Below are 26,509 nucleotides of genomic sequence, written 5' to 3'. Positions count from 1 at the left end.
CGCCGGAAGGGGCGGCCCCGCCCCGCCCCCCCCACGTCCGGCCACTCCCCTCCCCCCTCTCCCCCCCGCCGCTCCGGGGCTGGCGGCGAGAGCGCGCTGTGACCCCCCCGGCCCCTCCCCTCGCCCGGCCCCAGCGCCCGTCGGTTGGAGCAAAAGTCTCCTCGCCCCTCGGCTCGTCCCCGCCATTGGCTGCCCGTCCCGTCTGTCACACCCCTCGGCGCGGCCTCCTGCCCGCCACTGGCCCGAGCCCCCGCCCGCCGGGCGCCCCTCGGCGCCCTCTGAGTGGCCGGGGCGCGCGTCCATCACTCCGCTTAGCCCCGCCCCGCGCTTCTCACTGGGCAGCCGTGCCGCCCGTCACCGCGCGCCCGCGCCGGGACCAGCCAATGGCTGAGGGCTTTCCCCGGCGCGACCGGCGGGTGGCGCCGGGCAGGGGGCGGGCGGCGGGCGGGCGCGGCGGTTGCTAGGCGGGTTGCTAGGGCCCGCCTACCGCGGCCGCCAGGGTGGGCAGGGCGGTCTGGCTGCGGCTCGGGCGGCGCCCGGCGGCGGCTCCGGGTGGCGGGGCCCGGTGGCGGGGCGCCTGCGGCCCGGCGGAGGAGCGGCGGCGGCCGGCCGGCCGGCGCCCGCTGGCGGGGTGCGGGGCAGGCCTTGCGGCCGGAGCGGGTAAGGGCGGCCGGCAGGGGGCGGGCGGGACGCGGCGGGTGGTGCTGCCGCCTCAGCGGGGCCCGCCCGGGGCCGCGCTCCGCCACCTGTGGGGTCCCGCGACCGGTCGGCGAGGGGAGGGGGGGCGGTTCGGGCGGCGGGTCCGCCGGGGGCTGCGGAGGCGGCGGCGTCGCCTCTCGCCTCTGTCACGGAAGCGTCCGCGTGCCGGGCGGGGAGAGGAGCGGGGCGGGAGGGGCCGCCCCTGCCTGCCGCCGCGGCGGCGGGGAGAGGCCTGCGGTGCGTGCCGGGCCGCCGGGGCCGGGCTCGGCCCGCAGCCTGCGCGGCGGCGGAGGGGGAGGAGGAGAGGGGCGGCCGGCGGCTTTCGGAGCCCGCCGCTCCTCGGAGGCCCTGACGGGTTAAATGGCGCCGTCGCTCCGGTGGCCGAAACGCCGGGGAATAAACGCCTGGAGCTCTGCCTCTCGGCCGGAGAGTGCTTCCCCCGGCCGGGGGAACAGCGGGACTTGGGTGGCGGCTGGAATTCGGGACCCGTTCCTCCTTACCTGACAGACTCCCGGGGTTCGCCGGGAGGTCCCCGTGCACACGTCGAGCGGTCCTGTCCTCTGGGACGCTTTTTTAAGCCAGGTGTGCTCACCCGCCTTCCCCAGAGCTCCTGCCGCCTCGGAAGCGCTTGTCTCCTTCGCCAGCGTAGGAGAGGCTCCATGGCTGTCAGCCCGGGTGCCTTGTCTGCACACACACCTTCCTTCCCCTGCGCTTGGGAACCCACAAGTGGTTCATGCTTTGAGCAGGCATCAAAGAATCCGTGCCAGAAGTTGTGACGAAAAAAAAAAACAAAACACCTCAGCAAAAACCCTGTGTTTCAGTAGTTGTACTGCTCACAGAATTTCTATGGGTTTTGATACAGTATAAGAGCAAACACCTAGTTGGGTAGGAATTTCTTTTGACGTTTCAGAAGCCTGAGCAACAAGTTTGTGTTAGGTTAAGGCTTGTTTTCTGCTTGATTTCAAGAAGCAGTTACTTAGGAAACACATGCAGAGAAATTGCATAAAGCAGCAAAGAGAAAGAAAAAAAGTTCCATCAATGCTGAAAAAAGATTGTTTTCTTAGTCTGCAGTGTTGTGCAGTATCAGTCAAGACTTATAGCTGTGGAATGTAGCAGGTAGTACAAAAAAAAAAAAAACGGGAAGTAGCTAATAGCAAGATCTTGGTCTCCCTTTTTTCAAAAAGTTCACTCTTAAGTGTGGCAGTGGTTTACGGAAAAAACACAATTTTGAAGACTGAATTCTCTGTTCCTTCACTTTATCTCCAGAGCAAGCAAAACACATTCTGGACTCCATTCAGTCCTTAGAGCTGGGCAAGCTCAACTTACAGTTAGTCTGGAAATTCCAGTCTTCTACAGCAGATCTTTTACAATGTTACAACAGCAAACTCAGCATTACAAAATAAGTAAGTACAAGAAATAATACACCTAGAGGTATTCATGTCTCTGAGTCTGCTTTCTGAGCACAGGCAATACAAAATTCTTAATTCATCCCATAAGTAAATGCCCGGACATCCTATTACATTTACTCAAAGGTATTTGCCAAAATAAGTTTTTAAAAAATAAAAACAGGAAACAAAACACAAACACCCATTGCCCTATTTTTTGATAGTGTACAGTTAACGAAATGAGGGATCATTTTGCTCAGAAAACCTCCAACCTGAACTGAGCTGTTTCTTAACTTCAACTTTACTTTGAAAAGGACTGAAATTATCTTGGCTGGGATTTACAGCAGCTACTCTTATTTTTCAACAACAACAAAAAAATAAGTCCCTTTAAGGTAAAAAAAATAAGCACCCTTTAAGGTAAAGAATAAAAACTGCCTTAATGAAAAAGCAAAATAAACTTGTCCATTTGACTTCCAGTGACAAACATTGAGTTTTCAGGTTTATGTTGAGCTTTTTACTTGTAGAAACTAAAAAGTATTTGACTCATGAGAAACATTGGTCTCACAAGTTCTCTGGACATCAAGATGAAGAACCTTTCAATAATAGCTTCACACACGTATGTTACATGTAATTATCTTTTAGATGTCAGTAAGCGCTATATTGGATATTGCATAGACTGCATCCAGAACTACTTGGCTGAAATCATGAGCACACTCTTAACAGTAATTTTTTTTTTTTTTCAGCTTTCAGGTGAAGTTCATCAAAGGCAACGATGGAACGGTTTGGAGTGAAGTCTGCTCCGTCACGTAACCGCTCGAAGACTGCTTTGTATGTAACTCCTCAGGATCGTGTAACTGAGTTTGGCAGCGAGCTGCACGAAGATGGAGGAAAACTCTTCTGTACTTCCTGCAATGTGGTGCTGAATCACGTTCGCAAGTCTGCCATCAATGACCACCTCAAGTCTAAAACACACACAAAGCGAAGGGCAGAATTTGAAGAACAGAACGTCAGGAAGAAGCAAAGGACTCTGACTGCCTCCCTTCAGTGCAACAGTACTGCCCAGACAGAGAAAACCAGTGTCATCCAGGACTTTGTGAAAATGTGCCTGGAAGCTAATATTCCACTTGAGAAGGCTGATCATCCATCTGTGCGAGCCTTCCTGTCCCGCTACGTCAAGAATGGCAGTTCAATACCTAAGTCAGACCAGCTAAGGAAAGCGTACTTGCCTGATGGGTATGACAATGAGAACCAACTCATCAATACTGAAGACCGCTGAGAATAAAACTCTTTTCATCATTGTTGTGAAGTTTTACATATTGATGGTGTGGTTTATTTTTATATTCATGCATATATACAGTGTTGCATATTGGGTTTACAAGCTATTTTGTATTATTGTAGAAATTACAATCTATTTGTGAACTTAATGGTATGCCACAGACTGTTGCTATCCCTGCTGTAGACTTCAGAGCTCAAGATGAACGTAGGGAACATACCTGGCATACACCATATCTATGTTCAGTCCGGCTGTAACTGATGCTAAGAAAAAAGCACTTGGATGGAGGACCTCACTTACCTGAACAGTTCAGCTGCATCTAAACATAGGTGGAAGAAAGTGCGATAGGGATTGTACATCATGGCAGTGGATTGCTTTTTCCTGTATCCTGTCCACGAGTGGCCGAGGAGAAGTGCTGCGTATTTGAGATGCAAGAAGCTGTAGAATGGTTAGTTAAAATATGACTGTTCTGTTGGGGAAGAATTTATTGCAAATTCCCATTCAAGTTTGGTTTATGTTTTATAATGGGAAGTGTTTTTCCTCTAGAATACTCTTATCCTTTTGGGTGCAACTGTGGGTGTTTCCTTTTTCTAGCTTAAGTAGACAGTCTCTTGAATTGACCTCTGGACTCCACTATTCCCACAGAGCTAGGAGTTCTGCAGGTTTACCATGCCTGCTTTTTAAAAATAACTGTTTCATTGTCTTTGTCTACCATGTCCCCTTCAGTTTCAGTGCCAGTCTGTCTTTGAGAGTTGAGTGGACAAACCAGTAACCACGTGTGGTATGCAGCTCAGCTATTGGAAAGTGAAACTTACACTGGACCAAGATCTTAGTAGAGAGGATTAATGCCTTTTTTTACTAGCAGGACAAAGGATGTTAAATCAAAATTGGTGGAGGGAGAAGGCACTAAATTGTTGAGAAAGCTTTTTTACAATGCACAGGAGAAGAGGCTCCTCCATCTTTCTCTGAAAGTTCTTTACATCTCTGGCCCTGTCCTCAGCTTTTTAGTCAAATGAGGTAAAGTGATTAAAATAGTTTCCAAAATAGTTACTGCAAAGGCTGTTCAATACCTTTAAGTGCAAATAGGAAAGCATGTATACTTTGAAGCTATACTGGAATTACAGACCTGGGCTGTATTTTTTACTCCATGCCAATGCCACATCTATTGGACTGGCAAAAGGTAAAATGGGGAATTGAAGAATTTCAATCATGTTACCCTCTCTGAAATCGAGTAAAATATTTCTGAGCTATTCCAGATTATTATGCCAAATAGCCCACTTGATAAAAGTACTCTATGAAGTTTTTGAATGGAATGACAGGGCACTGTGCAAAATGCTGGAATACGACCAGCTTCTGCCTGCACTAGATTTCCTTGAGATGCTCTAGATTCAGGGTGGTGCCAAAGCATCTTCTAGCAGGGCAGAAATTCTTCACACAGTGGGCACAGTGGTGCAAGTGTGCTTTAACTCCCTCAGGTGGAGCCTGTTGTTCTGTACAGCTTCCTTTGCCCAGTCCAGTTTCAGGGTATCTGATTTGAAGTTTGTTTTTTTTTCCCTGTTATTTAGAGCAATACTAAGTAATTGCTGAAAAGAGACAAAATAACCTGCTTATGTTGTTTCTGTGGCTATTTCAAGAGCTGTCTCTTTTTCTGGAACGAGAGAGACTTACATACATAATAACAACTGGTTCTTGTGCCATTATCCTCTACGGAAATGCACTTGTGTTACACTATAACTGTCTTGTAGCCGCCTGCTATGAGACCTCTTTGAATAAGTGGAAAGAATTAAAAGGCAAAGGCTGCGCAGCCATGTGTACCAGCACACGGATTCTCAGTACACTGCTGCACCTTCAGTCCCTGATGAAGGCAGTGGGACTCCATGCAGTCATAGCAATCCTGTCAATGATGTTGGTTCAGACGGAAATAACAGTAAGAATTTCTTTTCTCTAATCCTAGATATCAAAATATGCCTTCCAAAATACTGTTTGCTATTGCACAAGTGTGGGTGTAACTTAAGATCATTACCTGCTTTGGGCTAGAACTGTTTTATAAAACTTTTTAAGCCAAGTGAAAGGTACACTGCCAATAACCTTTTCTGTCCTGACAATAACTGAAAGTGTTCTTTTTACAGCTGCTGTGTTGGTACAGTGAAACAACATTCTTGCTTACATTTTTTTATTGTTCTTTTTTACTTCATGAATGCTATCTTAGAACTGAAGCAAATAGAAAACAATGGAGCATTGAGAAAACAGGCTTCCGTTAAACAAAAGCATCTAGAGAAGACAGTATGCTTAAAAGGTATGAATTTGGGCTAGTTAGCTCAGTTCTTGCTTACATGAAATTTCACAGGCTGCACCCCATAGCCATTTTGTATAGGATTCCATGCTGTATGTTTTTTGTTTGACTGGCAAACTGACAGGCATTTTGAAAAGAATAGTAACATTAAATAGGCACTTGCACAACTTAAACAAATTAAGTAACTTACACTTATCCAGTTTTACATAAAAATAAAAGTTAGCAACAACAGCTTTTGTTAAAAAAGAAAAGCAGTCATTTTCAATATGGCAAAGCAAAATTAGAACACTTATTTTTTCAAAAGCTTACTCGACTTATAAAGCAGTGTGTACACAAAGTCTCAATCTACATAATTAATACAGTTCTGTAAGTATTTTTGGTAATTATTCTAGTATGAATTTATTTTAATGCAGAATTCCTGCAGAGGCTATGAGCCTGGAGAGGAACCTTAAGGAAGTAACCATAGCCTACCAACTCAACAATTTGGAAGCAAAAATCGATCATCAGGATTTTGAATGGAACTGACTAAATTCCAATGCACAGCAGTTTGTAGGACACTGGTGTCTTAATAATAGGACATTTTTATTAAAAAAAAGGCCACAACATTTTTCAAGCTTTTTGAAAAATCAGGATCCTGACCCAGTGCAACAAACATTTATATTGGAGTAAAACAGTGAAAAACAAAGCACTTCAAAGTAATCTAGAAAGAATAGTGAATAAGTAAGTTTATATTTGTGGACATAATCCACATAATCAACAAGACAGTTACACTTATTTTCTTTGAAAGTAAAAATGGTTCCACTCAGTCTTGGAACAGAGTCCTGCAAACACTTAAGTTCAGAGCATAATTTGCCAGTATGGCTATAGTTGAATAAATTATAACCTTGGTTTAATTGCTATTGATCTTAGGGAAGATTTACAGCAAAAGTGTTTTTGGTATATCTATACCTAAGTAATAACCAATTCTGCTGTGGATAAGTTGTTTAACAGCCTCCACACAGCTTTCCTTTTTTTCTGCAAGAGTGCAGCATAATTTTTCCCATGTATTTCTTGTAAAGAGTACTCTCAGAATTAAAGGGAGGATGGTAACAATGTTTGCTTTTAATTTTACATATATATATATAAAGAGAAGCTATGAGGGATGCTTTTTGCCAGGTGGTTTTATTAATGTTTGAAGCTCTGAATGTAATATTAAAAAAAGAAAAGAAAAGAAAAGAAAAAAGATAACTATTTTCTTCTCTGACCATGTACTTATATTAGTTTAACCAACTCACAGCTAAAATTGCTCCAAACTGGTTTTCTTGGAACAACACTTTCAAACATTAAAATGCAACCGGGAATATTCTCTGGTTTGTGAATACATGTATGCACCATGTTAGTTTAAGCTTGCATGTTCCTGAAAAAAACTGAGCAAGTTCTAATATTTTTAAGTATTTTGAAGCCTGTAATTTGGCAGGTCCCTAGAGGAGGTGAAGCATTTGCCATAATGAAAGGGAAAGCTGTTTTTCAATTGAGAGAGAAACTTGGTTCTGCAAAGTATGGGATATTCTCATGATAGAAGGACTATTTTTAGGCAGACCCCCTTTTAGCAATTGTGTTGAACTGAACAGTGAAATGCTCCCTGCTAGGTTTTGCAGCATGAGCTGGTTTTCAGGGGGGAGGAGTTAAAAAAAAAAAAAAAGCTGGAAGTTTGGCAAGGATAATCTCTATTTATATTTACATATAAAGAGAGCCAAGACTCACTGTTGTTGTGTTCACATTGTACTCACTGCTAACTTTGTGTAATCTGAGTGGTTGTTGTCTTTGTACAATTTTAAGGTTGTGTCTAACTTTCAGAATAAATTTTTATTAACAAAGCTTCTCATCGTAATAATGTAATGCTAGTAGAGTTTAGTCTCTTTCTGGCTAGTGAAGATGCTTTATTTTTAGCTTGGTGGTAAGGATGTTTTGCTGATGGTAAGGGGCCACATAAATGGTTTTATTTAAGCAAGTTATGAACTTATGATTAGATACTAGAGTGAGGCTGGAAATACCTGGGTCCTGCAGTGTCACAAGACTTCCTGTTAGAACAGAGTAAGTGATTTCAGTTTTTATATTAAAATATTATTTGAAGAAAAATACTTTACGTTGTAAAGTTTTCACTTGGTAGTGGAAAAATGGTCCTTTTTTTTAAAAAAATAAAGTAATTCCTTTTTCATAGAATTTATACATGATCTTTTATTTTGCCAAGAAAGCGGATAAAGAACATGTGGTAGTTAATATGTAACAGTGATATAAGATAGTAGAAATGGATGGTGACAGGAAAAATTAAAGAGTGTACACACATACTGTCGTTCTAGCTTGAGGTAATATCAAACTACATGTTGAAGCAGTTTGTTGATCTAACTGTACAATCCCACTGAAGCCTGTTTCAGAACTGGTTATCAGAACCCCTGTTTCCTGCTAAGTATGTGACTTTCTTCCATAACTGTGCCTTCTGTAGCAAGTGAACACAAAGTGAAAAAATTGTTATGCATTTTGGCACTGCAGTAAACAATTTGTAGGTATTCGATCTTGCAGCTGCCTAATGCTACAGGTCTTTTCAGGAAGGGCTTCTGCAAAGTGGAAGAATCAGTTGTTTTCAAACTATTGGCAAAAAGGTCACAATTTGATCTGTGTCTCCCTTAGGGACTTTATGAAAACTGAGCATATAACATCAGCCTGTCAAAATTATCAAGAATAAGTTTGATTGTTCACGCTTTCCTTTTCCTGAATTCTTACCTGGCTTGAATCTCATGATGGATTAGTGATAAACTCATGCAGCCTCTTGACTCACGAATTTATTAATCATTACTTTCTCATTTTCAGACATTTTCAGGTCACATCACATTAAGATCAAGTTCCTTTTTGTTGCATTTATACCAAATGGAAAAGCAGAATAGAAATAAACATACCCTTTTGTAAAGTTTTGTTGTGTGGACAACCTCTTTGAAATGTATCAGTGTGGATTTGTGTAGAAGCTGATGCAGAATTCAGGTGAAGTATATATTTAAAGTTTAGTAACTAGGCCGTGCTAAATTCTTACAGTGACATTTTACCTTCCTAAGTGAATCATGCTGTTTAACCCATACACAAGATGCAGTAGGATACAGTATACATAACTGCTTTTAGACCACATTTATACTGGTAATTAGGTTTGACATTTGTCATTTACATAGGCTGGACAGCAGAGACTGGAGAATAAACAATCTATGGCAGTTCTGCTTAAGTCAGGTAAGGTTTTTGGTTTTGCCCATCCCATTGCTTTTCTCTTTCTGCAAGGGGTTTGGAATTTGTGGATCTTTTGGTGATAGAGCCCCCCTCTTTCATATTCAAAAGCAGGTAGCACATCTCAAGTAAAAGCACAACGTGCAGGCTCTGATATAAGATACAGAGAGCTACTGCAACTGTCTGTCACTCAGGCTTGACAGAAGGCAGCCTCAAGACGAGTGTTACCCCCAAAGCTAAATGTTATATAGTACGTATACTTAATACAGTTCCATAAAATAGAAATTATAAACAATTGCTGAATAGCTGTTTCAATCCCTTTGAGTTTAGCTTCTGAGTGTCCCATCTCCATACTCACATTTCAGCAGCTAGAAACATTTGGATGTTTAGCCTTGCAAAAGAACCTGTGTTTTGCTGGAAGATTTCTGCTAGACCTGGAGGAGGACACAAGGAAGATTATTGGTTTCAGTTGGTATGCAAAGCCCATGTTCAGCTGAGCCCAACAAGCTCTAGCAATTTAAATTTACTTGGTTTAGAAGTATCTAAGTACTTGGCTTTCTCTATGCATCTTATGCTGTCTAGTGGTGCACAGGAAGGGGAAGTAAAAGCAGAGGATGTCTAACCACCTGCAAACAGGGAAACAACTTTGTCTTGTCAGAATGAAAACTTAGGTGGAACAGAGAACAGTACATAGTTGTTTTTTTTTTCCACTTGCATTCAGTAAAGAAGGAGCAGACATGAAAAAGTAGACTGAATCAAGAGAAGAAAGGTTTTATTAATAGTAATCCTCAGGTACTTAAGACTTTGAGTTTAATCCATGTTTTTTAAACTTCTTGAAAATGTTATCCAACATACACACAAAATTGTGCTAATTGTTGTGTTTGATTTTTATTGAATTCTCTTAGTTCTTTAAATGCTTGGCAACTGTTAGGATTCAGCTGAGACCTGATTGGCATATAGTAAAAAAGTTACTGAGTTGCTGCAGATAGTGGAAATCAGCGCCCTCTAGTGACATCTTTTTCTGCCATCCTCAAATGATGTCTCGAATTAAATGCACATGCTCCTTCTCTTTCCTAATTATGAAATTTTAGAGTAGGACTCTCATTCCATTCTTCAGTAAATAGTTATTTTGTATTTACTTAGTATTTACTATCTTATGAAACATTCTTTTAAAGCAAAACTAGAATATTTTAGTATTCTAAATTCAGTGATTTATTTTCTCAAAGAATTACAATATTAGAATGGAAGTTACCATTTGGAGATCTAAAAGATCTCGTTTATAATAATGTTACATCACAAAAATAAAAAAGCTCCCAATAATGTCTCAAGGAAGTAATAAAGTCTTAACAAACAAACATGAAAAATTCAGATTCTTAGCCACCTTCCAGTAGATTCTCAAAAAACCCCACAACCCTACTCTTAGCAAAAAGGAGATAAAGGAAATAATGAAATCTCAGTAGTGATAGTGTAAGTCACATTTGCCAAAGGCTTTTTAAGAAAATGGCTCCAAAATCACAGATGAGTGTCCAAGATACCAACTATTGAAAATACAAAGTAAAAAGAATCCTCACAGGTCAAATACAGCATGCAGTACAGCTAATATCTGTTCCTTCCTGCCACTCTGACCCATCTTTCCTCTGCCAAAAGACTAATATCCAGCACTACCTGTCTTACAGTTCATAATATTTCCACAAAGTTACCAACAAGGAATTACCCACCCAGAAAGCCAATCTTAAAGCACCACAGAGAGCAGGCAAAGCTTCAGTCAGTAGCAAAGGACTCAGCCCAAAACAGCTATTCTAATAAGAATGCAGAAATTAAGTACCAGCTACTTATATTACATTCCTAGCAGAAATTTTAGATAACTCTACATTAAAACAAGCAGTAATTACACTGCCAGGAAGCACATCCCTTAATGACCAATTCTACTGTCTAAGCTAACTATAGATTCAGCCACTAGATGTCTTCACTGTACAGGAATGCAATATCTGGTACTAGTATTCTGTCACAAGTGGAAGCACACTGTGTGTACAGTTACACTCAAGAAGTTTTCTTTCATAAGTATTTTCCATTTAGGCTGGATGGAATTTTTGTAAGGCTATTTCAGTTTCTCACTAAATCAAGATGATTCTCCTGAACATCACATTCTCAACCAGACACTTCTGACCATAAAATATTGGAAAGCTGTTTTCTCCAAAATATTACTTTGAAAAAATCCTGATAATATAGAAATTTTTTAGAGCATAATAGGTATTTTGTCTAGAAAGCCTGAAATACTTAGAACAGATAGTTCAGTTGAAAGGCACCTACACAGTCATCTAGTCCAACTGCCTGACTGCAAGTTAGAGCATGTTCTTAAGGACATTGTCTAAATGCCTCTTAAATACTGACGGTCTTGGGACAACAACCACTTTTCTAGGAAGCCTGTTCCAGTGTTTGGCCACCTTCTTGGTGAAGAGATGCTTTATAATGTCCTGTGGAGAATAGCCATGGGAAAAGACAGAGGGCCTCCTGTATCAGTAAAGTAGAAAAACAATACGAGACCAGCTAAGGGCCAGGGCTTGTAGTGAACAGCACTGTGAATGTTGACAAAAATCAGAACACTGTTTAGTGTGTGACTGGCTACATCCTGGGAACCCAAGGTCTGTGTATGTGCCAAGGAGCAGGTGTGAGTGCTGTTTACATTCTCTGTACGCTCATTGCTTATTCTCAGTTCCCACTGTAAAAGTATATAAGGGAGCATTTTTCTCATAATAAACAATCCCTTTGCTTCTCACCCTGGAGTCTGTGTCTTAACTGCCACAATGCCCAGTCTAAACCTCCCCACTTTTTAACATAACTGCATTAATTTCTTCTCTGGTTTCTATTTGTGGTTGTTGTATTTGCATTATAAGCAGAAGTGGTAATCATTATACACAAATTTCTAGTTCTACCTTAGTTTGTTACTAACTTTGTGAAGAAGCTCTGCATTTGCAGCTAAATGTTTCCATTTTTAAGAAATATTTAGGAGGAAAGGTGTCGAGGACATGCTGAAAAAGAACCTGCAAAATCCAAACCTAAGTTATTTGGCTTTATATTTTGAGGATGCTAAGAGTAAATTGTAGAAGCAATTATCTCTTACAGTGCAGATTATTGTAAATTAATCTAATGCAAACTAATACTATCCAGATCTGTGTTTCTGACATCTACCAGCTTTCAAGCAGTGAATTTGTTCAGCTTCTTAATTTGTTAGTATTGCGTTAAAGAAATAAACAAGGACTGAAAAAGTTTAAAATACTGTTGTGCATCCTTCCCCTCTGCTATATTGCTGCATGTAAAATCAAAACCTCAAATGCAGGAGCATCTTTCACAAAGAAATAAAAATCTGCAGTGATGTTTGTAACACTGTAAGAGTAGGCACAGAAGAGAGAAAGATGCTTTGCCATGTATAACAGAGGAGTTCTGAGATGATGTGAAGTGATCAAGCAGTTAACATTTCAACTGCACAAAAAAGACAGCATGTAACTCATCAGATCTTTTTGCAGGTACATTGCTTACCTGCCCTTTTCTGCTAGAAAAGGCAATCAGCTCAGACATACCCCACGGGTAAACCTAACAGGATGCAAGAGGCCATCTGAACTGCACTTTTGAAACCCATGGGAACCTCTTCCTTCTATTGTGCACAGAGGATGAAGGCTCCTCCAGCCATGTTGATAAAAAGGATATTACTGTACATACTTCTAGTAATGCTGACTCAGAACAACTATCAAGTTTACGGTAAGATGTAGTCTTATAATTTAACCTGTCTGCAGTTACTAAAATTGCTGGGGGAGAACAAAAAAAACAAATAAATGCTTAGCATTCCTTGGAGATAATGTGTCTTATTTTATCAGAGACTCCTAATTTGATTGAAGAGGATGATAATAATTGGGAAATACTCAGTAACTGTCAAGACCAGAACTCTAGCACTTGGGGACCAAATACATCTTGCTTTGTGACAGAAGGCTCTGCCGTCAAGGAGTTTGACAGCATTCAAGCCTCTGCTTGAGGTCTGGGAATCCTACTAGCTCTGAACTAGAACCAGTCTGCAGTCAACTTATCTTTAGCAGATAAGCGTACCTTCAATTATTTAGCATAACTCCATCTAATCTTCATCCCACTTTCAACTTTGAACCTCCACAGTTTTTAAATAGAGAGGTTCTCCTGACTTGGACTGATGTGAGGATTACACTATGCCCACTACACTCCTAACATTTATTTTATTTTATTTTGCCTAGTGAGCTTTTTTCTTTCAAGTTCTTCCCTTATAGTATCATACAGGAGACATACATGTTATTATTGAAAGGAAGGCAGTCATACAGGAAGGATAATAGCTGCTGCAATGTTTACATTCAGATGCTGTTGATACATTTAAAAATATATCAACTGATAAATTGATCAAAACAACATGTTACAAGGCATTGCTAAAATTAAACAAACAAAAGTAATTTGCTTTGTGAAGCTTAGATGCACAATTAATTCCGCAGATCTATAGCATCTTTCGACTTTCCTGTTTTTTAATTAATAAAACACTTTATTTCCAACCCAAACCATTCTGTGATTACTAATACTAATGGGAAAGGTTAAACAAGCATTTAGAGCATCTGGCTGGGAAGAGAAACTCAAATATTTAGCTTAAGAGACATGATTTACCACCTCAGTTAGATGCAGCTGTTTCTTAATCAGTGTTTGATCTGAGCTCAAGGAGACAATTGAACAGCTTTATATTCAATTTTCAAATTCACTAACATGCTTTTGAAGGGTATATATCTAGAGCAGATAACCTCCTTCATATTCTAAATAGAAGTATCTTCTTTTATGAGTTAACTATTGTTTCTGTTCACTTCATTAAGTCTGCCTGTGTTGTCTCTCACACAATCACCTCTCCGCATCATGCAGTATAGTTCATAAATATATGCACAAGCCTTCCATACTCATCTGCCAGGTTTGTAGATACTGTTTTTAAAATAATGTAATTTCTATTATGCTGCTTATTGCATGAATTATGTTTAACACAATTTCTTTTACTTGGTTTTATTCTTTGATCTATACCACAACTACTTGGGGTCTTCTGAAAACTAGTGTATTTTCTTCTAGACACCAACATTACTACAAATATCAAAATTGTGTTTATAGGAGCATTACAGAAAGTTTTGCAATTCAGTCTCTACAGAATCATGATGTAAATATTTTTTTAATGTATTTACATTTTAGTGTTAAGTTTTCCAAGCTTATCTGGTCTTTATTTTGGTTAGAAATAAACTGAAAATTGAAACTTACTTATTTAAGCTTTGTATGTCACAAATCTATCCAAAGTTTCCTTTACTCCTAACAGAAACAAAGTTGAAAACTAGATTTAATAAATGAAGTCAATAACCAGCAAATCTTTTCAAAATTAGGGAAGGAGAATTAAGCTTGTTTCTGACAAGCCACAAGCAGGAAGACCTTCTGCCCTCTTACCCCAGCAAGCTTAGTCCACTTAGACTCTGTGTCCTTTGTAACACCAAAGGACAGGTTGTTCCCATCCAGTCTCACAAATAGTAGTTGTTGCTCTCTGGACAACACACACAGTGTAAATGAAGTGTTTCATGCCAATGAAAACAAAACTCCAGCAAACCTCCTCTCGCTCCAAGAACCCCCAGCCAGAAACTATGTGCACATATGCCCACTAATGGTGGGCATGGTACTAGGCTCAAATAACACCTTGCTGTTAGACCTTCTTGTGGGATAGACTGCATTTGGTAACATTCGGCTAAGGAGAGATGTTTTGTCTTCAAGTTTCATTCATCAAAATATAAAGGCATGTTTTCTGCACTTACACAGCTTTCAAAAGGGAATAGTTAAAAAAAGGTCAGCTTTACAAATATATATTACTATTGCCAGAAGATAAAAAAAAACACCACACCCAAGCACCACCCCCCCCAAACAAAATAAACCAAAACCCAAACCAACAGAAAACCAAAAAACATAGAAACCCCTGGATTGTACACCAAATAAATAGAAAATCTGTCTTTCAGATTTTCAGATGAAAAAATAAGTAAAAAGTACAAAAATTAAATTTCTGTTAGCAAAATTACATTTTTTGAAAACAAAAATGGATAAAAATACGTATCATTACCAAAATAAAACTTTATGTCATGACTTGAAACACCTTCTCTGAAGCTGGGAGAATTCTGAAAAAGGTCTATGCAAGTATCACTTAGTGTGTCTTCTGAAGTGCTTCTCTTCCTAAAATGAAGAAAAAAATATGCACAGGAAGCATGTTTTTCCATGAGTTCTCCTCACAGCCCATTTTTTCTGTTGTTGTTAAAATTAACAAAGTCACAAAGATTTTAGTGTTATACACGAAACCCCAACAAACCACAGCACTTTCTGGGATAGTTACTGTGCTATGGCCCTAACCAGAAACTTCCCAGAATACCAGACCCAAGTTAAAACCATTACTAGTGCTCCACTCTGTTCATAGACAGACCCAAATGTAGGATTCAAAAATAACTAGACATTTATTTTTCATTTATAATTAGCATTTTATACCTCAACCATTATCTGCTGGGATAATCTCCCATTATCTGGGAGTGATACATCCAAGTGAAATTTCAGTTAATAAGTCTCAGATTACTGGACTTATTCCAAGTTCTTAGATGACCAGGTATGAATGACACCATTTATAATTCATAGATAAGCAGGCTAAATTTTTAACTTATTTTCCTACTAATGGGTTAAGTAAATGGAAAGCCATCTCCATTAAACCTTTTCTTTGCTTATGAGTCATATCATGACTATGTTTTCTAAAAATGATAAAATTATCATAAGAATGATACAAAAACCCTCTAAATTTGGGTTTTTTAAGAAAGAAAGAATTTTCCTAGGTATTTCCCTACTGCACAAATTCTGGAGTACATGCTTTCATTTTAAATCTTCACCTGGCAGTACAACGTACATAAGATTTTCCTTACCTGTGCAAATTAATTCTTGGTGCAACAGAGCCTGCTTTCTGCAACTTACTCAGAAACACACTCAAGTCATCTAAAAGAAAATGTGCCAAATCTTACCAAGAAGTGCAAGCTGAAAACTGGTATATAAAGCTTTCATATGCTAGAGATTCATTCACCCTCTTGAAAAGTACACATTTATATATTAATCATGATCACCTATATATGTGACATTGAAAAAGGGTCCCCAAATTGAGAACTAATAACATTTACCAAGGATTAAGTTTCTTCCAAGCAAAAAGTTGAAAACCTAAAACCTAAGTTGTCCAGCCATCAGTCATTAACAAGTCACAGAAAGATACAAAAGCTATTGTGATTACTTTTCATGCTCCAGGTATTGTCTCATAACAATTGAAAAAAAATAATTACAGGCAGCCTGAAGTCCAGCTGCTTTAAGTTTCTGACAGAAGGGCCCTCTTGCAGGCTCTCAGGACAGTCTACGAATTCTTGCACACCCTGAAAGTCAAGCAGTACCTTATGGAGCTCCTGGTTAGGAAGTTCATAAGATTGCTCTATTTGACTGACAGGAAAAAAAAAAAAAACAAAAAAAAAACACTTAATAAAACAGTGATGGTTACTTAGCACCCATGATCTTCTTCCAAGGAATCCACAAATGGTAACTAAAAAAAAAAAAAAATCAGTTAAATTTCAGTAAACTACGTTTCAGCTACTAAGTCTATAGCTATATGGGGAAAAAAAAGGGCCCTATAAACTAGAAGAAGTACAAGATTAAGTGACGCTAATAGTCTCAACCTCTACTTATTTTAAAAGACAGGGCCCTATAAACTAGAGGAAGTGAAAGATCAAGTGAAACTTCATAGTCTCAATCCCTACTTATTTTAAGATGAAAAGAGGAAGAGGGTTTATAGGCTAGGGCTAATTGATAGGCTGCCAAACACTTTCACCTCCATCAGCAGCCAGAACTGAAGGCCAAGAGGCACAGGTGTATGCAGACCCCTGTCATGCAAGCCCTGTCTGAGAGGTCCTTTGCAGGCTAATGGGATAGGAGGGCTCAACTGCTCAGAAACTGTGGGCAAGCACTGACACTCTTGGCATGGGTAATAACTGCAGTTGTTTTTCCCCATGCAGTTCCCAAAGCTCAGCGACATATTCTGTAGGTAATCTTTTGAAGAAAGCAAGGGTGTTGGAGTCAGGCCTGCTACATGGCAGGAAATTTTGCTCTGGAAATCAGACCTGGTTATCTTGGAATTCCACTATTGAGGTGAACAATTACCGCTGAAGTGAATGATCACCATCAGAAGATAAAGAAGCAAAACTGTGGCACATGTTGGCATTTGTAATTGGGGAAGAAAGGGGAAAGACTATTGAAGCTCACCTGACTGAGCTATATATTAACACATTTTATTTGAACTCTTAAAAATATACTGTAGGAGCAAAAGTAATACAAATATCAATGTCAACGGAATATTAATCAAACAAACAAAAACAACAACAAAACCAAAACAAACAACAAATTGTAAACAAGAAAATCCTTTGTTAGCAGTAAAATAGCTCCTTATGACTTCATTGGTAGCCGGACAGGAAGCTGTACAGAGAGAAGTTTTTTGTTGTGGTATCAGTGCAAACACGTAACACTTGAAGTGCTTGCACCTTTCATCTGTAGAGCAAGGGCTGCACATAAACTACTCTAGAAGTATATACCCTGACCTCAGTTAAGGCTTCTGCTCAGGAAATGCGTATGTTCCCATGCAGGATGTGGCTGCAGGGTAATTCAAATCTTGCTGTGCGCTGAGTATCACCTCTGTTTCCGCCCTCTGGGAGGTTCAGCCACTGAGTGTAACTCTAGGTTGCACTGACCAGTGCAAGACAATAATTTATTTAGAGGAATATTTATAATTGATAAGACATTTTCCTTTCTAACTACCTACACAACTAATGTTCATCTGAATTAATGAGGATTAGTAACCCTGCTCCAAGAGAATGCTGTTGAATGCACAGAATTTGCTCAATGATGATCAGATGATTTTTTTAAAAACTTCACTGGGCAGTGATGTATACTTTGTTGCAAAAGCACCAGATGATTAAAAATCAGGGAAAACACAATATCCCTGCACTGGAAAAAAGAATGAAAGAGGTACAACAACTCCTGTTTCTCTCTCTGGTTAATAATTATGCTGATTGAGAGAGTGTAAATTAAATCTGTTTCAAAACTCTGAGAAAAATTGGACTCCTTGGACCTTCTATAATAGTTTTGGGGTTTGTTTGGTTTGTTTTTTTTGTTGTTGTTGCTCGGGTTTTTTGGTTGTTTGTTGGTTTGTTTGTTTTGTTGTTTTTGTTTTGGTTTTTTAGGTTACTTTTTTCAAAAGAGAATTTTGAAAAAGGTAAAACTATAGGATAATAAAATTAGATGAAGCACACAAGAAAATGTCCATTCTGTAGAGACCTGCATATCCTTCTGGAAATACCTGCTACATAGGATTATATCAGAAAGATGGCTGCTATTATGGCACAATCTGACCTTTACAGATACTTCTTGAAGTGTTATCTTCCATGGCAGTCATTGCTCAAATAACTGAAACCTCTGCTTTCTAATTGGAACTTTTAGTTTCCATTTTCAGACTGTTGATAATCATGTGCTGCTACTGTGGTATGACCAAGGTAGATATGACATACTGAAACCAAACCATGCTTTCTTTTAATAAGGGACAGAAGAGTCTAACTGAAAGACAAGTGATCCTGCTTCTTATCTAATATATATCTTTCAGAATGATCAGGGGACCAGAAAAGGGACTAGATGACTGGGCAGGGCATGCTGATCTTATGCTTAAATCCTACCTTGTGAACATAGCCAGCTCTATATTTTAGAGCAGTTGCTATTGCAATGTATTTGACAGATTATTCCATTCTTCTTTTATATTTTTACATGATTTTATTTTGTCCTTTCCTTTCATTGCTTTTCTTTAACTGAAGCAACTCCAAGAATTTCAAGCTTTCCTATATGGCCTTCTTATTATCTTTATGGTATTTGCTTCTTTCCATCTTAGAGAGACTTCAAGCATTGCCCCTCTTTTTTTCTTGAAGAGCAGTGCAAAAGACTAAAGACCTAGGTACACTTACCAATCCTTATCAGAACATAAAGGTTATTTATGTTCCCTGCGTATCTTCTTGAACAGAGCCTACCTTTTTACTATTACATGTGGTACACTAATTTATTGCTGGCAATCTAGTCATAGCTTTCTCTCTCTACTAACTAGTGAACTAATATTTTCTTAGTTTTACAATCAATATACCTACACTTGATGTGTTTTCCTAAGTGGATCTCATTCTCTGCCATGACATTTCCAATATTGCTCAGTTCTTTTATGGCCATCCTTAATAACATAACCTTCTTTATGCTTTTGGATGCTTCCTTCTTGTCTCAACGAAAAGCTTGTTCATGATTTAGCCAATCTAGTCTTTTACTGCTGTAGTGTAGATGCTTAGTGCTTGTAGTCTTGCCATTCATTAGATGTACCAACAGCTCTGTTTATGTCCTTTTCCTTTGTAATTGCATCTCATGAGTTCTTACCTGCCAGCCCTCCAAGCTTATTAGAACTTTCTTTACTGAGCCTGACTATTTTTATTCTGCTGCTGTCCTCCTCCCTTCTCTTCTTAGCGATATGAAATGAATTAAGGCTTATAGTTCCCCCTCTTTTTTATCATCCAGATCTTTTAATTAGTAAAAAAACATTTTTTGTACCCAGAGCTATTGTTCTTCTTTTTAATTTTATGTTCTCCACACCAATTATCTGAATTTCCTCCACTTGCCCCCTCCACGAGGACCAATTTTAAAGTCCTTGTCAGAGTTGCTTTATTGTGTGCTTTTGCCACTCTTTACTCACCTCACCTTGGTCCTCATTTAAAGCCATCCTGACTAAGGGAATACAAGGATGATTTCAGATTCTCCCCCCTCAAAGCAGAAACTTCCCAGGATGCCAAGTCATGTGAGCAGATGAGGTTTTCTATTGCCCGTGGCAGAGAGTTATCAGAGACCACAAGCTCTCACAGTGGCTGCAAATATCAGTCTTACAGTGAAGAGCCTCTTCCCCATTATCAAGCAAGACCAGGCACATTTGATAGCTTTAGAGGCAGATGAGTACCACCTCATTTTTAGACTCCCTTTCCCAAAGTCACCTTAAAGAGAGTAAACTGGAAAATCAACAGTAGCAAAGCATTAGCTCTGCTATAATGAAGGCTGTGGACATACTTATACTCAAAACTCAGTATCACTGAGTGCTCTACAATTTATTTATGGTACGAATAGTCTGAGATTCATACACAAAAGACTTGCAAACTAGAGGTTATCTAAATGAAAAATGCTAATCTGACCATCCCAAGATCTTGAATATACTACCCAGGTATTCACAAGTGTGTGTATATATATATATATATATATATTCACAAGATGTACCCCCTGCTATATCACCTGCATAATAAATCCTGTCTGAAATTGGAGGTGAGGTATGAGGTGCCACATTTTTGTGTGCTCCATCTCTTGAAACAGTGCTGGGTGCTGAGAGACAGATCTCTGTGCTCTCCACACTGCTCTTTCCTCCCCTACACATTTCTCCTCCTTACGAAACTTGGATTCAAAATTTTTTACCGCTTTTCCTACACCCCTGTATCAACTAGAAGATAGAGATACATTTAGGATTTTTTCTCTGGACTTCCTAGTGATCACTCTCTTCAGTGCACAAGCACTGTACTGTAAGACAGGATAGGGAATTAGGGACCATATGCATATCACATAGTTTTTGTTACTTTTACTTAGCCAGAGAAATAAGCAACACAAGAAACATGAATCTGTACGAACAGGTCAGGACATCCAGTACCAATAACCAGAGTTAAGGTGATGTGCCAGAGCTTGAACACAGAGTTTAAGAAAACTTTACAAAAATCAGGAAATAGAGATAATGTATATTTACATTAAATATAATTCTTTCCATTATTACAATTTAAAAAAACCTCTACCAAAGAAAATCCTTTATTTCTGCAAGTTACCAAAAATTGTGACTTAAAAACTAATCTGAAACAAATTTAAATTAACAGAAGTGGTTTATGAGAACAACAATACAGGAAAACCTGCAATGTATATTTTATGTATTTTTTCTAAACTATTACTTTTCAAACTTGAGATATGCAAAAAAAGGAGCATTTCATATAAGAAAGTGCATTTTATCAATCTTCCTAAAAATGAAAAAAAATACAGTCTCGATGTTACCTGTTGTCAGTGTTCCATACAGAGATCAGATCTCCTGCAAGCAACTGAAAGAAGTCTTGAGTAATGAAAGATAAAAGAAATGGTGATTAGTGTTGTGGGAAGTATATAGTAGACCCTCCCCAGCATTATTTTTATTGTTTTTCTCCCTTTTAGGATTCAATGACACTTATTGTCCAATTGAAATTCAAGTTAAAAGACACTCCAAGTACAAAACTAAACTTGGGAACTCTTTGATAATAGTCTGTCCAGTTCGTTACTGCAAAAAAAAGCCAATCATGCAGTGGTGCAAGATAGAGGTGGATACATGTGTGTTGCTGAAGGAGAGCAAAGCAGAATGGAAGTCCAATATGTTTACTCTGGAGTTTTTCTCTGTTCGTCAGAGTGACAGTGGAATTTATCATTGCCAAGCAACAGTGGACAACTTTTCCAGTGAGAGCCATGGAATAAAGGTTATTGTTGAAGGTAGGTCTCTATATTATGAAAGAGCACTATAAAGGGATCATTTGTCTAAAAACAGGAGGATGCCATGTAGGGGAAAGCTCATGCATGATCGACAATGGCTTCTTCCAACATGTTTGTCTGGTAGCACAGTTGTGCTGGTACTTACCACCTTCTTCATGCTTTTATCCTGCCTCTTGGAACTGGGGAAAGGAGAAAACAAAATAAAGACATAAAAGGAGAATCTGGAAGAGAAACGCAAAGCTGCCAACACCAAAAAGCTATTAATGGACTATTCAATAGTAAAAAAAAATACCAATTGGAACAAAAACAGTTGTGGGAGGACAGTCTGATTATACATCACATGGACTAGACAGGATGCAGGCTGTCATGTACTAGCAGTAGATGAAGCCACACAACAGTAAGGAGGACAAAGCAAGTCAAACACCTTGATGAGAGTGGTCTCTCTTGCAACGAACAGAGAGAAGGTATAAATTTGTACACCAAGATGTTCAAGAGCAGGAAAGATTACAATAGTTTAAAATGATCTTAAGGGCAAGTGAAGCCTTCACATTAACTTGGGCTGTTGGGCTGATAAGTCCAGATCATGCCTGCCCTCCTCAATATTGATCTGCACCTAGAAAGTGATCTGTGTGGCTGTAGTTTCCCACTGACCCCAGACAGCTGAGGTGTAAGGTTGTTCTGTTGCTGGTTCCTCTCCTGGTAAGTTAGTGAACTTTAAAACTTGCTTATTGGCACACAAAATGCTGCAACAGAGGGAGCAGTGTCAAAATTTACAATGTAATGTGCTAGCTGGCACAGTATATGCTCAACACATGATGCAGTTTTCCTATGAAGCACATGTTCTGCTGAAGTATTTACTTGAATGCCAAAGAGGCCTGAAATATAGAATTACATTGTCAGCAGTGGGAGACCAATGCATCATTCCCAGTCCCCTCAAAACACCCTGCCCTTTGCACATGCATTTTGTTCCCTCTTCCATTGGCAGATTGAAGAGGAGCCCTGTGAAGACTTCAGCATGCAGTGCAGAGAACACAACTGCAGTGCAAAATTTCAGGTTCCTGTTTCATTTCCCCACCTTGTCTTTCTCTTTCAGAAAATTCTGCAAATATCACAATTTCAGCAGAAAGTAAGTTCTGATTCTTGTTTCCTCTTTAAAAGAAAGAAACTAGTCTGTATTGCTATGAATGTCTCATTAGAATGTTCTGTGCAGTCAAGAAAAAATAAAATTAATTGCTAAATTGCAATTGCTTTCTTCCCACTTGAACAAGATACAGTCTCTCAAGGGTCGCTGTTTTCAAGGCTGGGACTGTCCAGCATTTAGCATAAAAGGGACAAAGCCAATGAGGTTAAATCCTGGAGGTATAATCTGTACTTCTGACATGCTCGTTAATATCTCAGTCATGTATGGCTTATACCTACAAAGCATTAGGAATTATGCTGTACCATCACTAACACAGTCTGAAGGACAGTTTTACTCATGCTTGGCCATTGTTCACAATTACAGTTACAGAAATATATTGGAAGCTCAGAGCACTGCTCTAATTCTGACCCTTTCTTTGCTTCTGCCAGCCTTCTGCCATACATCGTTCATCAACTAGACTATCCTGTGCACTTTTCCTTCCACTATCTGCATACTTGGTAGAATGGAGGTTGTTATCTAATTACATGCTGTACTAAGTTACAGAATGTTGAAGTACATTGAGGAGCCAGTTGCATCAGAAAGACCTAATGCTAAAAAACCCCACCAGACAAGTATTACTCTACTTTAATACATATTAATGCAATTTTAGATACCACCAGTATCTCAGAAGAGTCCCAAGAGTCTAGAAACCTCAAGATACTGCACATTAGTTATGCTTCATCATCCATGGGTTTATGTTGTCCATTCATCATCATATGCATGTTTTGGTGTCTAAGGAGACACTATGGTAAGCAGTTTTATGATCTAAGTATGTATCTGTTTATGCTCCTTTTCACAGCTTCACAGAAGTGTCATTCAAAGCTCTATGCAAATCTCCTAGTAATTACCCCAACTGATTGCTTAGGTGTCCTTGTCAAGCCCGCCAGTTAGATTACTGAATCTTTAAGAAATTAATTTGTCCCATGTATTGTTCCTTTCTAGAGAGACAGGGATGGAAGAAAAGTAAGAACAAAAATCTCCAAATTTATAGTAGTTGGAAAATTTTACCATGTTTTGCAAATATTCAAGTTAGAAATAAATAGGAGCTTTAGCCATGCAAATACAGTCAAGCTCTATCCAGTTACATTTTATATTTCTAGTTTTCCCTCTAAACTATCAAATAATTACACTTTTAAACTCTCCTGATTTACAGGAATTCTTACACTGTTCCCATGCCGTAAATTAGGAATGGAACTTGGAGTCCCCGATGCCTTAATTTCAGTGATCTCTCATTTGCCAATTCTAATCCCATGGATATATATATATTTTAGGAAAATGAAATTATTTCATCTTCCCATTAAGTTTAACATGTTTGCTCATAGGATGGCTTGAGGATTTTCCATGCCTTTTTCCCCTCATTCAGTTGAATACAGAGTAAACTGGCCCTATGTACACTAGGGATTTTTTTCCTCCTATTTAGAGAAGCTCTGAAGAACACAGAAACTCATGCTGTAGGGTTATCATTCTGTGTTGGTCAGCTTTTGTCAGAAAAGCTATTCCCAAGTAGCTTTGGGAAAGTATTATTTTGGAAGTAGTTTTTTGTACTTCTATGTCCACCCAAAAAGGTAGGGACTCCTTTAGTAATTAATGCTCCCTTCATGAGCAGAAAGGCACTTCGTCAAACCTCATTTTTTAAAACTTTTTTTTTCTTTTTTTCCCAGAAAAGCAAAAGAGAAGTCCATTAACCCCCCAGAAACGAAAAAGCCTGGTATGTTTAAATTCTTCCGTCATCAAAACCTGACCATGTCCTGCATAACCATGTAATGAGAACAAATGTTTGTGTAGTACAAAACATGGAATAGGATAAGAGACAGATTTAGTGACCTTCTTGGTCACTAAATAGGACAGCTTGGCTTGCCTGATGTGAGATGTCACCATGGTTGAGCTGAGGGAAGGGAGTTAAGGGTCTTAACCACATAGTTAGTTTAGGCATCTAAACTATTAAAACATTAATTTTTAACTACTGTTCCAGTAAGAGTTTAGGTACCTAAAGCACCTCTGTTGATCTGGTTCTGGTCTGCATAAGACAAAAAATGACCGACAGAGCAAGGAAAATGATTGAGAAGAAAGACTTTCATATGTGGCTAACATGAATTCGCAGAGGTCTTACAAGGAGTTCCAGAGAAACTAGGTGGGCAGAAGGCAGAATGGAAAAGAAGCAACTGAAGCTGACAGCTGTCCGCACAGGGGAATGTTGGCAGCAATCAAAAAGCATGAAACTGGTTGCAGAAATCCCAAAAGGCAAGCTGAGGAAGAAAATTAAAAGCAGCATGTTCTAAGTGGCTAGAAAACTGATGTCAAAAGAGGACTTAATTAGAGAAAGAAGCATTTATAGAGGCATTTTTAGACTTTGGAGGAAAAAGATTTGTTTGGAAAGTGAGACAAGAGGATAAGAAACAAGAGATCAGGAAATGGGAGAATGGGGCAATCAGGAAAAGACAGTTTGGGATTTGGAGGTGAAAATAAGAAATATTTTGTAAACTGAGAAGGGAAAGTCTTGAAAGAGTGGTATAGAAGACCTCTCAAAAATGATAAATCAGTTTTGCCTTCAGTTGGCATCTTGCAAGAAAAGACATGATAGTTTTGGAAGGGAAATGGAGAAAGGCAGAAGATACAAGAATGATTTCTACCCTTATTTCAAAGATTGATATAAAATTCAGTGACCAGGTAAATCCAATTCACCTGTGCTCAAAGGCAATTTTAAGAGGATAAAGCAATTTGAACAAAATCTAACATGCCTCTGATTTAGCAGGAGCACCTGCAGTAACTAGATATGCAAACAGCTGTACCCTCTTCTGTTTTCTGCAGGTCAGAAGTCCAGCAGCTGCTCCAACCCACACTGCTGGGACAACTCAAGCTTCAGAAGAAAGCACCTCACTTTACTATTGCTCCATGGCTAGCCTTGCACAGACCTTGCACAGCAACACAATATATGACAATGATGTCCCTCCCTGGAACACTCAGAGAACAGCACCTAATGCACCTCACAATGATCCTGCTATTCCTTCCATCCCAGTTTTACTTGAAAGCCCAGATGTCCTCACATATGCTGCACTAAATCATTCTGCTTCTGCAGAAAGATGCCATAGAAGGGAACTAACTATAGAAAATGAATTTACAGAATATGCCTCCATTAATGTAAATAAATAACTGTTGGAAGGACTTCTCCAGACCACCATTTTTTCATGCAGCCTCAGTTCTAGCTTCTATCCAGGATGTTGCTTCTTCTCTTTTGGGAAAACTTCCCTTTTGTTAAGAAGAAACTATGGATGATCCCCTGTAATGCCAGAATTCAAAACACAGCTCCTCTTGATGGGTGGGTATTTGCACTGTGTGTTTTGTGTCTGAAATAGGGGAATAAAAACAAGCAGCCAGCCTATCATTTTTCCTTTTTTTTTTTCCCCACAGAATTCTGCTTCTAGGCTGACTTTGATTTGGTTACAGTTTGAATATAGACAAAGGGGAGAAGGGTAAGGTTTTCCTAGGTTAGAAACATGTAAAACAAATCTGTGAAGAAGATGATGCTGAGTCAGGTTATTTTCTCCCAGGCAAAAGCTAGGAATATTTGTAGGATAATTTTTTTCTCTGAGTTTCTAAGAACATCCTCCCTAGGATTCAGTTTTTCATTCCAGTTTAGTCTATTTCCTTGCAAAATTCTCTGATCCCCACGAAAGTCTAAAGCTATTATTAACCAAAATCAATTTAATACTTGTGTGTTTGTTTTTTTGTGAAAGTCAGGA

General features: G+C 39.3%; 2 protein-coding genes across 4 annotated transcripts; both read left to right on the top strand.

Moving 5' to 3' along the window:
• Positions 1–534: 534 nt before the first annotated feature.
• On the top strand, positions 535–7,506 carry CGGBP1 (CGG triplet repeat binding protein 1). 3 transcript variants are annotated; one of them, XM_051627653.1, is made up of 2 exons: positions 535–660; positions 2,828–7,506. In XM_051627653.1, the coding sequence occupies exon 2, from the start codon at positions 2,857–2,859 to the stop codon at positions 3,358–3,360; it is 504 nt and encodes a 167-aa protein (XP_051483613.1). In that variant the 5' UTR covers positions 535–660; positions 2,828–2,856; the 3' UTR covers positions 3,361–7,506. The 3 variants fall into 3 exon arrangements, with proteins under 3 accessions (XP_051483613.1, XP_051483631.1, XP_051483623.1); XM_051627671.1 differs by lacking the exon at positions 535–660 and adding an exon at positions 927–1,281; XM_051627663.1 differs by lacking the exon at positions 535–660 and adding an exon at positions 1,996–2,102.
• Positions 3,733–25,978, top strand: BTLA (B and T lymphocyte associated). The gene is made up of 8 exons (XM_051627521.1): positions 3,733–3,805; positions 8,848–8,902; positions 12,421–12,652; positions 21,281–21,589; positions 22,683–22,715; positions 23,380–23,517; positions 24,431–24,477; positions 25,578–25,978. Exons 3-8 carry the CDS (start codon positions 12,532–12,534, stop codon positions 25,917–25,919), a joined length of 990 nt encoding a protein of 329 aa, XP_051483481.1. The 5' UTR covers positions 3,733–3,805; positions 8,848–8,902; positions 12,421–12,531; the 3' UTR covers positions 25,920–25,978.
• Positions 25,979–26,509: the final 531 nt, after the last annotated feature.

Source organism: Apus apus, chromosome 1, assembly GCF_020740795.1.
Source record: "Apus apus isolate bApuApu2 chromosome 1, bApuApu2.pri.cur, whole genome shotgun sequence".
In the NCBI taxonomy this organism is placed as follows: domain Eukaryota; kingdom Metazoa; phylum Chordata; class Aves; order Apodiformes; family Apodidae; genus Apus; species Apus apus.
The sequence above is the reverse complement of the archived record's forward strand: the minus strand, read 5'-3'. Positions and strand labels throughout refer to the sequence as shown.

Excerpts from the sequence above, each read along its gene's own strand:
- CGGBP1 (XM_051627653.1), top strand. The coding sequence starts at position 2,857 with ATGGAACGGTTTGGAGTGAAGTCTGCTCCGTCACGTAACCGCTCGAAG.
- BTLA (XM_051627521.1), top strand. The coding sequence starts at position 12,532 with ATGGGAACCTCTTCCTTCTATTGTGCACAGAGGATGAAGGCTCCTCCA. Across the intron at positions 12,653-21,280 it reads GAACAACTATCAAGTTTACG|GATTCAATGACACTTATTGT; the intron begins GTAAGATGTAGT and ends TCTCCCTTTTAG. Across the intron at positions 23,518-24,430 it reads GTGTCTAAGGAGACACTATG|AAAAGCAAAAGAGAAGTCCA; the intron begins GTAAGCAGTTTT and ends TTTTTTTCCCAG.